The 15,175-nt window shown below is 36.7% G+C and overlaps 1 protein-coding gene across 3 annotated transcripts in view; it reads left to right on the forward strand.

The window, feature by feature from the left end:
* The window catches only part of ARFGEF1 (ADP ribosylation factor guanine nucleotide exchange factor 1), an 85,835-nt gene that overhangs the window by 51,678 nt on the left and 18,982 nt on the right, over nt 1-15,175 (forward strand). For 2 of the 3 annotated variants that reach the window (XM_068187216.1, XM_068187230.1), the window contains 9 exons: nt 853-1,054; nt 1,673-1,784; nt 2,966-3,171; nt 3,268-3,352; nt 3,892-4,063; nt 5,248-5,399; nt 8,628-8,765; nt 11,827-11,985; nt 12,312-12,462. In XM_068187216.1, the coding sequence (XP_068043317.1) occupies nt 853-1,054; nt 1,673-1,784; nt 2,966-3,171; nt 3,268-3,352; nt 3,892-4,063; nt 5,248-5,399; nt 8,628-8,765; nt 11,827-11,985; nt 12,312-12,462 (1,377 nt within the window). The remainder of the gene's footprint in view (nt 1-852; nt 1,055-1,672; nt 1,785-2,965; nt 3,172-3,267; nt 3,353-3,891; nt 4,064-5,247; nt 5,400-8,627; nt 8,766-11,826; nt 11,986-12,311; nt 12,463-15,175) is intronic. The other variant, XM_068187223.1, reaches the window with a different exon arrangement.

The following is a 15,175-nucleotide window of genomic DNA, read 5'->3' on the forward strand; positions in this document are numbered from 1 at the left end:
TTGGTAGAAATATTGATGAGTTTGGTGTCATTTAAACAAGTTGGCTTTGTTGTCTTTTCGGAGTTGTATGAATTCCTAGAATGCTACTGGACTGAAAAATGTCTAAATCCTGTTATTTTCTGTATTTCTGATTTTAAAAATATCTCAAAACTTTCTTTGAAGTTCCCCTGATTTCTATATAATTTCATATTGATTAAATAACTGCTAAAGCAAACTGAATAGAGAGCATTTTTTTACTTATTTACTGAATATTTACTTACACACTTTATAGCTGTACAAGTTTGAATGTTGCAAGCCATTAAGTAACTAAATAATTACTTGTTTTAATCTTGTTTTCATCCAACCTAAGGTTATGCCAGAATTTTCAGATTAAGCACTTAGAGTTGGTAGGTGAAGTAGTAAACTTTCTAGGAGTGGTTAGCATGGCTGTCTTTGTGAACTAAAAGCACCAACTCCTTGGCATGCCTAAATTGTTTTAGACACTGTGTTTCAAAAACTTAGAATCATTGCTCCAGGTTAAAAGTGACACTGGATTTGAAAACAAAATATTAAAGCTATAGTTGGTTTTCCAAGGTGTTGGGGTTTTTTTCCCAAGTGCTGGAAATTATAGTTTAAGACTTACATTTCAGTATGTGATGAACTGAAAGAATTCTTGATATCTTGTAGTGACTTTTGAATAATTATTTACTTTCCCAACCAAAATAAAAGCAGAATATATAGATACATACAAAATAAATACATAATTGAAGATAACCCTGAGTTTTAGAAGCCTGCATTGAGGATTTGACATGTGATTTTTGTTTCTTTTCACTGTATGTATTTTGGATATATGTAACCCTTTCCAATTTATAGGCCAAGAAAAACCCACAGAACAGGACAGCAGTGAAACCAAACACCCTGAGACAATTAACAGATATGGAAGCTTAAATTCTTTGGATTCTACTGCTTCATCAGGAATTGGCAGTTACAGCACACAGATGTCTGGCACTGACAACCCAGAGCAGTTTGAAGTCCTAAAGCAGCAAAAGGAAATAATAGAACAAGGAATTGACTTGTGAGTGCGCTTTTATCACCCCATGGGAGGGTGGATTCTTTTGGAGCTATGAAGATTCCTGGGTTTTTCTTCCTTCTCCTCATAGATACTCATCTTGTGTTAGGAAAAAAACTCTGGATGTAACAGCACTTCCTCTGGTGAAAGAGTGCTGAATGGTGTCCCCTTTGGAGCCTGTCAACAGTGTTTTGTGTTAACCTAATTCCTCACAGCTAGAAGATGAGTACTCTGAATGTTTGTTCTTTTTTCTCCAGACCTGCTTGTCTAAAAATAAGGTTTTTATATTTGGATAAAAAGAACATTGAACTCGTGATCATTTGAATGTGACCCGTTTTAATGTACATGTTACTGGTGAAAATGCCTGTATGCTTATGCTGATTAGTCCTTATGATTAATTAACTTGTCATAATTAGAACTGGAGGATGGTATAATTTCTCAGTGCAGAGTAAATGGAAATGGCTCATTCCTTTCTCATGTGCAGTTTGATAAAGGAGAAATATTTAATATGTAGATTTTTCAGCATCTTATCTGAAATTTCAGGATTTCTTTACTTAGGCTGGTACAGCTTTGTGCATGGGTAAAATGATTAACTTTCATTTCATCTTGCTCTTCATTGTATAGATTCAACAAGAAACCAAAGAGGGGGATTCAGTACCTGCAAGAACAAGGAATGCTTGGCACTACCCCTGAAGATATTGCTCAATTCTTGCATCAAGAGGAAAGACTAGATTCAGTAAGGAAATTGTTTGCCTGATGGTTGTCTGTGCTTGTACTGATGTGTTTATACTGATTGCAAATCAGTTGATAATGTTTAGAGTGTGTAACACATTATTGTGGAATGAAGAAAAGGAAACTTCTCTCTCTTCTAAAATTTTTCAGTTCAGGGAATTTGAGTTGGAGGGTGCAGTAGAGCTCTATCCTGTGCTCTGTGCATCCTGTGGTCCAGCAGGGTGTAAATCAAGAGACTGACCTACTTGAGCTGACTCAAAACTTTTACTTAGCTGCTAGTATACCTTGAAGCAACTTCGTAAATCCTAAATACTTTATTAAGGAACTGCCAGAAGTATCTGTCCTTCAGAGATAGTGAAAATAATAATATAGTGCAACAGCATTAAAAGCACTTTTTTCTGCCTCCAGAGGAAAGTTAGTTAATTGAGATTAGCTCTTGGATTTTTTTTTACAACTAGCAGCTGTTGCTGGACTTGGAAGGGTCCTGCAATATCTGGGTGGGAATATCTCATGTTGACATTGTCATGAGAAACCTAACTTTCTGAACAGGCATTCTCACCATTATGCATAAAGGCCACACCTATTGGTGCCCATAATTGCAACTGTGGCTGAAGTCACAAATTTCAGTATTAATGCTTAGAATCAGACATTAAAACATTTTTTTAACCTCAGTTTACATATCCAGGCATCTTTATCTGAAAGCATGCTCTTTTTCATTGTACTGTATTTTGTTGACAGTGATCAACTCAGATGTATTTTGAGTACCAGCTATTTTTTATTTGAGCATCCCTTGCATCTGTTTGAGATCAGTACTCCAGGGGAAAAAGTTGAGTTTAGTAAGCTTTTCATTCCTGTAATAAGTTTCTTAACTACAAACATCATTATAGCAGAGAACAATAATTAGTAATACTAACTTTGTCTTGTACACTTGTGGAATTCATCTAACAAAAAATGGCATGTGAGTAAAAGCAGAGAAGGAAGAATGTAAGCAGATATGTGTGAGCATGTAAGAGCGTTATGATGGAATATATGGCCAAAATACTTTGCTTCAGACAACAGAGGAGAAGCAGGAATATGTCTCAGTTAACTGCCATACACGCCTCTTTTTGTACAACATTTGACTGTTGTTGTTACTTATTTTTCAAATATCAATACACTAGTTTGTCTTTTCTATTCTTATTTTAGACTCAGGTTGGGGAGTTCCTGGGAGACAATGATAAATTTAACAAAGAAGTTATGTATGCATATGTAGACCAGCACGACTTTTCGGGAAAGGATTTCGTTTCAGCTCTGCGCATGTTTCTAGAAGGATTTCGTCTACCAGGAGAAGCTCAAAAAATTGATCGCTTAATGGAGAAATTTGCTGCTAGATATTTAGAATGTAACCAAGGGTAAGATATACTTCTTCAGAACTTTGGAAAACTGAGTAATTAGTAAAAAATCCTAATAATTAAATTTGCTATTCTTTCTCTCCTTTTTGCCTTCAGGCAAACTCTTTTTGCTAGTGCAGATACTGCATATGTTTTAGCTTACTCAATTATCATGTTGACGACAGATCTTCACAGTCCACAGGTATGTTGCTGGAATAAATATCTGTGTAAGTCAGAGGCATGTAAATTTCAGGATTTGTGACAATGTAGTTGTAAAAACTTGATGTACAATTTAATACCAGCATGTGTGTAAGAAGTAAGGTAGTGTACATTCATGCATCTTTTAAGTAACAGGATTATGTTTCATGGGTGTTGAGACTTTGACGTTTTTTTGGTTAGGCCTTTCTGTAAGGTAGATTTCTGCATGATAGATAGTTTGGTCTGTATGACAAGAAAAAGCAATTTTTCCTTTTTTTTTTTTTAATGTATGTCTAATTTGACGTACATTTGATCTGTGGATCCTACCGAATGTTTGACTGTTGGAATGTACTCATGGCTTTGTGGTATATTGTAGATTTGACAGTGTAGTCTTGGATATGTTTAATACCTTAAAATGTCTTCTGAATCAGTAGGTTTATCCTTGATGGTAACTTCTCATGGGCTGGGCAGTTTTATAGGGAACATTGTAACTGATAAGCTTGCCTCATTTGTTGATATTTACGCCTACTTTCTGCATTTCAGGTTAAGAATAAAATGACAAAAGAACAGTATATTAAAATGAATAGAGGTATCAATGACAGTAAAGATCTCCCTGAAGAATATTTGTCTGCTATCTATAATGAAATAGCTGGAAAAAAGATTTCAATGAAAGAAACAAAAGAATTAACAATACCCACAAAATCCAGTAAACAAAGTAAGTGGTGGCATTGCTAGCTTTCTTCAAGGGTTGGCTCTTCAGTTTCATTACATTCTCCTTTTTAAAACAAGAGTTGAATGAAGCAAACACCACTCACTTAATTCACAGTGAGTCCTAGCTTCTAATTTCATATCCTTTTCTTTTTAACATAAATGCGTGATGCTAACCGCAAACCTGCATTAAATACAACTGCTTATTTTCACTTCCCTTTGTATCTGAATTCCTGGCAATCAGTGCAATGACCATGAAGGAGGCAGGTTTTGCTGTTGAGCAGCAGCACAGGGAAATTGGAGGGCTCTATGAAGTCACATGGTTGCCAATAGGTACAGAGCAGAACACACTTTGTGTGTCTTCTTTTTCTTAAGTAACTGTTGTGATTTCCTGCAATAACCAATTTGTCTTCAAATATTTTGTAACATTTGATTCTTAGGGCCCTAATTCGTGCACTTTATTAATTATCTTTTTCTCTCTCAGATAACAGAAAAACTTTTTGTGTTTTGCACAGTGTGATGATTGAGATGTTACTCATTCTAGTTTTTCTACAGAGATCATTAAGAGAGATTTAACTTTTTCCCAACATATTTGTATAATGTAAGTCCTAGGTTAGCCTTATGAACAGATTGCTTGCAGGAAATTTGCATCTGAAAAAAATACTCTTGTTTTCAATATTCATTCACTTAACATAATGTTTTATTGTCATTTTTAAAAAGATGATTATTACATGTTACTTGGATTTCACTGTCTTCATGAGACGGAGGTTCTGTTATGGAAATGAAAAGGTTTAATGTAGTTCTCACACTGAAAAAGGATGTCTAGTTATTTTTACTGTTATTTTCTCTGCTGATGGATTCCTAGGAAATACCTCTTCATTTTGAATTTACCTTAATGGGTGTGATATTTATGCTGTCAGTTGAGGTGATGGAGAAGAAATCTCTGTTGTTCAAATCTTAAAATTCTATAAAGTTTTAAAAATACTTTGCCTTCAAAATACAAGTTTGCCTTAAGTTAAATTTTATCAATATTGTAAAAGAAATATGAGAAGGCTGGTGTGATAATTTCAGAAAGTAAAGATAATACAAAAATGCATCTGAATATTGTACTTAATGAAAAACGTAGAATTATTATATTCCTAAAGATACCATTGCTAAAGATGCACAAATGAGAGAAAAATGTGTTTGCAGGTGTTGCTAGTGAGAAGCAAAGAAGACTCCTGTATAACTTGGAAATGGAACAAATGGCTAAAACAGCTAAAGCTCTTATGGAGGCAGTGAGCCACGTTCAGGCCCCTTTTACCAGTGCAACACACCTGGAGCATGTGAGACCCATGTTTAAGGTGAGATACATGTTTAGATAATTATATAGAATATCACAGTTTCTTAATACAAAATGCTGACTGACAGGATTTTTTGAAAATACTAAGTATCTGCATCTGCTGTGCTTTGCTCATTTTGTGAGTTATTTAACGTGCTACAGGAAAGAGAGGATTATGAGCCTTCTAATCTAATTTGATTTACCCTGGAATTTAAGTTTCTGTGCTGATGGAAGAAGCATCTTAAAGCAATGGAGCAATTGTCAGGAAAAACTTTTATCTAATGTTGTCTGTTGCAAATTAATACTTTAGAAAGCTAGGAGTCAGGTCCAGTTTAGGGGAGGAAGCTGGACCTGTATTAAACTATTATTCTAAGCACCTATCTGCTATTGCGTAAATGCAAAGTTGTCTGTATTGTAAATGCCTTTTCCATAGCAGTGATTCAGATTCATAGATGGAGTGCGTTCAGTAGTGTAGGATGCCTCTGTGGGCTCTTGGCTGTGGTCTCTGGCATACCTAACTCACAGCAGTCATCTGCAATTGAGATAAATTGTTACAGCTTTACCTTACTCTTGTTTGTGCCCTTGTTCAAGTCATGGTGCTCACATGACCTCTTTGTGAACCGCTCCAGGGAAGTAAAGTCTCAGACCACTACCTCTGAATAAACAAATGGTTCCCTGGAGGGATGTGCTATGAGGTTAGGTGGAGCTCCAGGCCCAAGAATCACAGAAACATTTAGGTTGAAATGGACTCTTAAAAGCTTTGAGTCCTGCTGTTAACCCAGTGCTGCCAAGTCCACCACTAAACCATCACCTGACGTTCTGCATTTGCATGTCAGTTGGTGCCTGCACTGTTTCCTTGGGCAGCTTGTTCCAACTTTTGTCAACTGCATGTGTGAAGGAATTTTTCCTAATATTCAATCTAAACCTCTCTTGGTGCAACTTGAGGCCACTTGCTCTCATCCTTTCCCTTGTTACTTGGGAGAAGACACCAACTCCCATCTCTGTGACCAGCTCCATTGCCCTTCTCTGGACTCACTGCAGCACCTCCTTGTCTTTCTTGTAGTGAGGGCCCAAAACTGAACACAGGATTCAAAGTGTGGCCTCACCAATGCTGGGTACAGAGCATTGCCCTAGTCCTGCTGGCTGCACTTGCTGGCACAAGCAAGGATGCCATTGGCCTTCTTGGCCACCTGGGCACACTCAGGATCTCTGTCTAAGACTGCTGTCTGTGAGGCAAAATTGCGAGTTCTTTGTCACCTTATTAAAAAAACTAGCATAGTATTTGATTTGTATGGAGGAACACTAGGCACAGACCTTGTTAAAGATTTACACTGTTCAAGGTGTCACATAGCAGAGATGTACTATACTGTCTCTCTGCTGACTTCCTGAAGGCTGAAATTAAATAATTCACATGCAGGGATCTGTAAAATTCATAGTGTGATTTTCTTCAAGATACCAGCCCTAATACTTCCTACTCTTTACTGTCTGAAAAGTGTATTTTCAAAGTTCATTTTCAAAGGAGCAAAATATGAAGCACCCTGGTTAAATTGACACCCTCAACATGTTACGTGAAGGTGCAAAAATAAGAAGTTGTTACTTGAAGTTACTTGAGGATGTTCATTAACTAATTAAAGTAATGAGGACTGTAGTGTAATGTATTGACCAGAGGGCCCTCTTCTCAAAAACAAGTGAGAACTGTGGAATTTGAATACCTAATTTCACATTTTTTAATTTAGACTTAAATTTTCAGTAAAAATTTACAGATTTCTGGGTATCTCACCCATTGATGTCCACATAAAATTGATCATTGTAACTATGTTTACAGATACATTTGGCTGAATTTTTAAAACAGCAAAAATTCATTTTATGCACCCATCTAAGCAGCCCAGAATTGATTGTCTGGTTTTGAGGGTTGATTTTCACCTGTATTAACAAAATAGCCTACAAATAACAGCATACATCTAGTTACAAATCACAGTATACAGACCATTAGATAATTTTTAAGAAATTATTTAAGTTTTGTGATTTTTTTAAGATTAGTTTTGGTTAAAACAGCAGGGAAAATTAGGAAGGCATTGGGAAAAGAACATACATTTCTCAAAAAAAAATTATTGAATAGTTTGGGTTGGAAGGGACCTTTAAAGGTGATACAGTAGGGAATTAAATCCTGAATCTCTGAATTCATCCAGTGCCCTTAATACTGTCCCACAGTTACAGTTTGGTATGTGCAAGCATTAAATGCTTTTTGAAGGTAGTGCTTTTGGAGCTGCTGGCTTAAATGAAACCAAAGCTCTGTGGTGCATCATTTATTATGAAATTAAGTGTGAAATCTGTTGCTCCTTGCTGTGCCCATTGACTCTGTATTTCATCTGGGGTGACTTCAGGTAAAACTATTTCTAAAATCATTCTGGTTTCCATGGTGCTCCCTCTCCATAACTCCATGTAGTTACAGCAGGATCCTCTGAATCTTCTCACTGTTTTTTCTGCCTTTGGGAGAAGGAGCCGGGACCACAAGGAAAGGACTGTGTAGTCTCTCTTGCAGTATTCAGTGCCACCTAAGGCAAGAAGAATGGGAAATATCAGTAGTGGCTTAGGTACAAAAAGATGGAGGGGAAAGGGCAACAAAATTAGTAGTAGAGAGATAAGGCAAGAGTCATGTCCTGTATTTTGTTGTTGTTGTTGTTAGCATACCATAATTTTTGTGTAATTAATAAAGTTCGCCTTATTTTCACTGCCCTTCTTTTTCTGTTGTTGTTTTTTTCTGGTGTTACCAGGATAAGCTAGTCTTACTTAAGTATGTACTTGCGTACTTTTCATCATAAATCTGTTATATGGTGTGTTGGTTATTAGAGTAACTGTTTACTTTTCAATGTTCAAAGATAAAAGTCATCCTGAGAATGCTAAAACTCTTAACAGACATCTAACTGACATAGCTTCAGGACTTGGTTTTCACAATTATCTGAAGGTGTCTGTTTGTTTGTTGCTGAGGGAGAGGACAAATACTTTTGAGGGGAGCTCCACTCTGCATTACTTCTGCCTTATTCTGTGTCTCATGTCTCTTCTAACCACACTTTCTACTTCATTGTGTTTCACGTCTGTATATTCTGTTTCCTTTTTGTCAAAAGACAGCGTCAAGGTTGATTATGTAAGTTAAGAATGGAATTTACACTTCAGCAAGATGGTGAAACTATAACATTCCCTTCAAGTACCAACAACTGCTGATCTAAAACTTGCTTTGCGTACATTGCAGTTGGCATGGACACCTTTCCTGGCTGCATTCAGTGTGGGTTTACAGGACTGTGATGACACCGAAGTTGCCTCTCTTTGTTTGGAGGGTATACGATGTGCAATCCGGATTGCTTGCATTTTCAACATTCAGGTAAAAAATGTAAGATTGAGACAATACTTTGATTTATGTATCAGCAAGATGTTAGTGGGATTCTAAGTGTCCTTGCTGCTGAAGCTGTGTACTGCAATAGCTAGAGGCTGCCTGCTTCTGACATGACTATTTCATCTGATATTTGACTGGAAGTGTACATGAAGTGGTCTTTATTTTTCCTGGTGTTTTGTGGTAAGTGCTTCCATGCCTCTGCACTGAATGTTAGTTTCCCTAGAAATTTACTAGTTTTATGTCAAAGTATTTTATTTCTAGCATTGTTAGAAAGCTGTTTAGATGTGTTGTGGTTTTTTATAAAATGAGTCTCTCGGTCCTGTAAAAGAGTGTCTCTGTGAACTGTATTTGAAATATTGTTCTCAGCTTCAGAGAGATTATTCTAATCCAAGATGTCTGTAAATGGATACCCTTTTAACAGTTATGGCACTGAAAATGCTATTCCTGATGTAATGAATGAATGGATCTTGCATGAAGTGCGATGCCAAGAATGCCAGACTTTCTGGCTCCTGAGGGCAATAGTGATTAAACTTGGGCTTTTTGGCTTTTGTCTTTCTATTTTCATTGGTAGGGAAGGTACAATTATGTTACTGTAGATATTAGTTAATAAATGGAGTACTGGTCTGCCATAACTCTGTTACAGAGATAGCTGAAGAGAGGGGCAGGCAAAATCCATGTTTGGCATTGTGTTATTTCATGTGTATGCTGAAAATGCTTACCAAGAGAACACACATCAACCCAAAAACCAACTGTATAAGACTAAATAGAAGATGTACTATGATACAATGGGGAATGCTTTCCGTCTTTCTCCCCTTGTATTTGTATTTAGCAAGTTAGATACCACTAATGTGGAAAAGCACATCGGGACCTGTGATACATCTGCTTAAAAAAGCCTATTTGAGATCATGTGAGGTTTCTTTCCTCTGTTTTTCCACCTAATTTCTGCACAACCACCTGTCCCTGAGCTGAACAGACTTAAAAATTTGATAAACAAAACCTTCCCTGGAGCCTGCAGATGTTCAGTGAAACACACTCCAGTTACTTTTGTTTCTAAGCTGCAAAAGTGGAAGAGGTACCAATACCAGTTTCAGCAGCTGCAGAGTTTAGCTCCCAGTCCTGCAGTGGTCAGTCTTGCTGAGGAGGGCAAGGACATGTTTGCTCTAAGATCCCTATGATTTGGTTGTACCCTTCCTTGGCTTGGGACATGATTGAACTGGAGGTGTTCCAAAAACAAGTTTTTAATTTCAGAAAATGGGAAGCATTGCTTTTGCATTTTCAACATAAGCACTATTACTTCTTGGTTTTCTGTGGAATTCTGTTTTTTTGATATAATTATAAACAGTACTGGTTTGTTGGTGGTTTCAGTATTACAGGATTATTCCAATTCACAAGGTCTTGGTTAGATGGGATATTGTCTGACTGCTGACACCAGATAGCTCTGATGGTTTGAAGGAGACTGGCACATCTGTACTTGAGCTGATTTAAGGATCTTTTCTGTTGGAATGAAATTTTTCTTATGTGCTTAACCAGTGATGGCAACTTTACAATTTTCATTGTGTAAATGTACAGAAATTAAGATTGGTGTCTATTAAGAGTTAACATTCATTTATACACCTTGAGAGATAATGGAGGGACCTGGATTCTTTTAATTTTAAGAAAATTTCCAAAGTACACAATATAGTTTAAGTTATGCATGTACACCTCTAAAAGCTCAATTATAGATTCTGGTTTTAATTATTCATACTTTTAATCTTAGACTTGTCACACAGTCTGACTTTTGTCTTTAAGCATCTGAGAAAAGGTACACATCAAAAGGATGTACTTAATCTGCTTATATCATCAGGTTTAAATTTCTGGGTGATGGACACATTGTTTAGTTGTTTGTCTTCTACTGTGCTGGCTTAGAAAAAGTGGGGAGGGGGGAATACCTGCAGGAATGAGTAGGACTGAAAACGTTTTGTTTTTACTGAAGATAGGCAGTTTGTAGACTCTAAAGCTTCATTGCTTAGTACTCTTTCTTTGAGACTTCATTTTTCTGTGCTTCCACATCATTTTCTATGTCTTTACTAGTGTACCCTGCAGTAATGGTTGGGTTTGAGTGTGGCAGTCCCTGGCTCAGTGGCAGTCTGTCCCTTCTACCATAGCCCACTGTTACAGTGTTAGTGTTTTCTCTGGAGAATCCTATTCTTCCTGTGTTTGTTTTTTTAATATTTGGTTGTTTTCTGTTCTCAATGATTTTTTACTTAAAAATAGCCCTAAATATCCAAACAGTTAAGTATGTTTCATAATTGTCATTTGTTTATCTGGTGTACAACCATTTCACTTTACAGCCTTCAGTTTATTCATAACAGGAGAATAAAATGCACTTGTGGGCTTAACTGTAATCCTCTTTTTGCCATTGTAATTGGCTCATGTGAGATCTGAGGAGTTCCCTTCGTTGCATATAGATACCATACACATAAAAATTGGGTAACTGGGTAGAATTTTCTTTTGTAAGATCTGTCTAGTTTATGGTCACTTGCTGTTTACCCATGACACTTGCTTCAGAAGCTTCTGAGGTGCTCCAAATGGTGCAGATTAAATCAAATAGGTTGTGAGCAATTCCATAGAATTGGCATAATTTGCCTTTTAGATAAATTTCTAAAATTTTGTTGGCAAAAAGATGCTAAAGCTTCACTGAGTCTGCTACGGCAGCATTTTCAGAGTAGGTCTGAGGATAGTACAAGACTATTGAAAACTTAGCTAAGTAGCAACATTTCTTCTGAAACAGCATCCTGTTTTCCCAAAAACAGACCAAACCAGAAACATAAACACCTCTTATGTGTTCTATGCTGTCAGAGATTACACTTCATGTTCCTGAATAGAAGGAACCTGATTTCATCCCACAGATACCTTCTTACTAGTGAAGAACTTGAGATATTTTCACTATGCTTTGGAAATTGAATTATAGGAAGAGAAAGGTAAATGGTATAGTTGATGAAATCATATAGATTGTACTAAGAACAAAAAATGGCAAAAATATTTATGAGACTTCTGTTTCTTTCCCTCCCATTTGTAGCTTGAAAGAGATGCCTATGTTCAAGCATTAGCAAGATTTACGTTGCTTACAGTGAGTTCTGGTATTACTGAAATGAAGCAGAAGAACATTGACACCATTAAAACGCTCATCACGGTGGCTCATACAGATGGAAACTATTTAGGAAATTCCTGGCATGAGGTACAAGTCATTTGTACTTAAACTGTGAGAAAGCATGTTCACTGATTTTTCAACACAGTAGTATGCTTGTTTGCGCATAAACACAGTGGGGTTTAGGTAAGTGCTGCATGTATTATACTTACTAAAGTAGCAAAACATGTCTAAGTGAGAAATAAAACTGAGAGAGACTAATCCAGTACTATTTAAATTTATATTCGTTTTAGGCAAAAAAACAGATTTTTTTGACCTCAAGTATTGGAATTTTTTTCTTCTAAACATCTTTACTTGCTTTTTACTATTTCAAATTACTTTTTGTTGGTAAACAACTTCTTTATTCTCTGGAATAGATTCTGAAATGCATCAGTCAGCTTGAACTGGCACAGTTAATAGGAACTGGAGTAAAACCTCGCTACATCTCAGGGACAGTGCGTGGCAAGGAAGGTTCTTTTACTGGAACAAAAGATCAGGCACCTGATGAATTTGTGGGGCTGGGACTGGGTAAGTGATGCAGATATGAAGTATTTCATTTAACGTTTTTTTTTTTATTCAGAGAACTGTTTAAATTTGTTCTGTGTTTTTATGTGAGTTTCTCACAAAAGACCATGAAGTAGTCCTTGTAAAACTTATGCTTTGAATAGACTTACTCCAATTTCTAGAATATTTCGTTTGCTATGTTATTATTGCTAGGGTGGAAAATGTAAGAAGATTATATATATTATTCACTTCTATTAAAATACCGCTTTCCAACTAAAAATGGATTGCAGATGGTATGACCAGGTTTAATAATATTGCAACATTAGTGTGCCAAGTATTTTACCAAGCAAGCAAGTCAGTATGTGTAGGTTAAGCATCTGTTATGGAGTTTTGTGAGAAATACACAGAATTCAAACCAAGTGGGAGATTAATTTAGCTTAAATTCTGGAATTCCATTTCTTTCCTTTTCTGGTTACTTTGGTACTGAGTAAGTGCCTTTTTTAGGCTTGAGCACCAAAATATACTGCAAAAATGAGATTATGTTTCTTATCTTCCTAGAAGAGTATAAGACTTACCTTAAATTTATCTTTAGAATGTTGGGAGTTTTGTTTATTTGTTTGTTTTAAGTGGGAACATAGTTAAAGATATATAGGTGTAGGGTATTAAAAAACTCTGGAAGCATCAAAGTGTAAATTGTCATTTTGACTGTGAGAAAGTTTCAGTTATAGTGTGATGCTCCTGCCTTTTGAACTTCACTCACAGCCAAACAAAAGCTTTTTCTTCCCTCAGTTTTTCATGTAACTTTTTTTTTGAGTAATGATAATTTTCTGTTTTCCCTGATCTTAGCCCCCAAACTAGTCCTAATCATCCAGCTTTGTGTACTCTCAGACAGTTTTTCTTCTTCTATAGTCATTCCTTTTCTTTCCCTTCTGCTCCCCTTTGGCCTGGCTCTCTTTACTCCCCTCACCTTGCCAAGCATTGATGAAGGGAAAATGTGGGCCTGGAAATCAATGAATCTGCCAGCATCTCATACACTGAGCTTCTTCCTGCCCTTCCAGTATGCATCCTTCAGTTCAGTGTTCCCTGATGACTTGTGCAACTTGGCTGCTTCCAAATGCTGGCACTTTCTCTGTGCTGCAGTGACAGGCCTTTAAAGGTTTTAAGTCCTCATAAGTCCAGAATGCAAGCGCTATTCAGGTGTCTCTAAATCATACTTGCCGCTCATTGGTATAGGTCCACTTCATAAAGACCTTGTGCTGCTGTCAGCTACATTTCATGGGAAAACAGTTTATGCCCAAATGCATAAAATGTTTTTTTCTGAATTGAATTTCTGGAATGCTTATTACAGTGCACATATGGAAACTTGACCTTTTTTTTTTTTAAATGTTGCTTCAATCTTATACGAAATTGCTTAACTTGTTTTTTATGCACTAAGGGGCTGTTAGAACATTTTCTCAACTGTTTTAGTTATTTCACTTCTTTCCACAAATCCTTTTTTGCAGATAGTTTAATTTTCTATGATTACTCCAAAGTATGCATTGTAACAATGGGTTTCTAGCAAGCTTTCTGTAAACCTGAATTCCTCTGAAGAGCACATAGTGTATATGTCCGTATACACAGACACATATTTTACAGGAAAATTGTTGTTTAGAGTGAGTCAAGTTGCGGTCTGGTGACACAGAAGCTCCATCTTTCAGACCTACTTGCAAAATCAGATACGGATAAGCAGCAGCACTCACTCTTCTTGCTGAAGATAATGTGTTTTTTGAAATAACAGAGATCAACAAAACCAGACCCAAAAGCTCCTTTGCTCATCTGCTGCCTCAGCAGGAATTCAGGTGTGGCTGTTCAGGCATCTGCATTCAAATGTCTTTATCTCTTGTACTACCTTGCTGTTGCGACTCTTTTTTTTTTGTTGTACTTGGAATTCAAAACATCACAAGCATGGGGGTTGTAAAAGTGTATGAATAAGCATCTAGTATATTGCTCCTTTGGTAGGAATGTTGCCTTACTTGGAGTTGTAATTGTGAAATTCACATTTCTTCTGTGTCAGTTTCTGTTCATCAAGTTGGAAGACAAAACCTGCTGCTGTGAGTAGGTCATAGCCAAAGTGTATCTCCTGGGTAACCAGAAATCCTCTTTGGACAGGGGGAATCTGATAAATCTCTTTTTTGCAAAGCAGAGTTACCTAGCTGACTCTTGTGTTGCATTGTTAAAGATTTCACAACTGTTAGAGTGTAAGTCTGCTGTCTGTTCAGGTTTTCAAGCATTGAATTACAAATCCTGTGATAACAAGGAATTCTCACATAAGCTGGTAAAGTTGGTTAAGGTTCTGACTCCGTGGAAATAGCCCTTCAAATTCTCTTCACACTCTGCTGCTCGTTTGATGTTTCTTTGCTGACTCATTACCAAGATTCAAGCTAATTGACACTGGCAGCTTGTGTGCTTACAAAAGAAGTCTTGATCAAACCCAGTGGTATTTTACATTGCTGAGCTACTAGTATGAGGTTACATATGTATGTACAGAAAATAAATGCCCTAGAAAAGTACTTCAGGTAGGTAAGGTTAGAGATTTGACAGTCATCTCCAGCCAACTCCCAAGTGTGGATGGAACACATCAAGACTCTGAGGCAGGCTGAAATATGAGAAATTTTTCTCTCAGCAAACCTTTGAGATCAGAACTACTTGCCTTCTTTCAGTGTTCTGTTCTTTTCTGTATTGCTTAAAAAAAAAAAAA

Source organism: Anomalospiza imberbis, chromosome 1 (assembly GCF_031753505.1).
Source record: "Anomalospiza imberbis isolate Cuckoo-Finch-1a 21T00152 chromosome 1, ASM3175350v1, whole genome shotgun sequence".
Taxonomy (NCBI): domain Eukaryota; kingdom Metazoa; phylum Chordata; class Aves; order Passeriformes; family Viduidae; genus Anomalospiza; species Anomalospiza imberbis.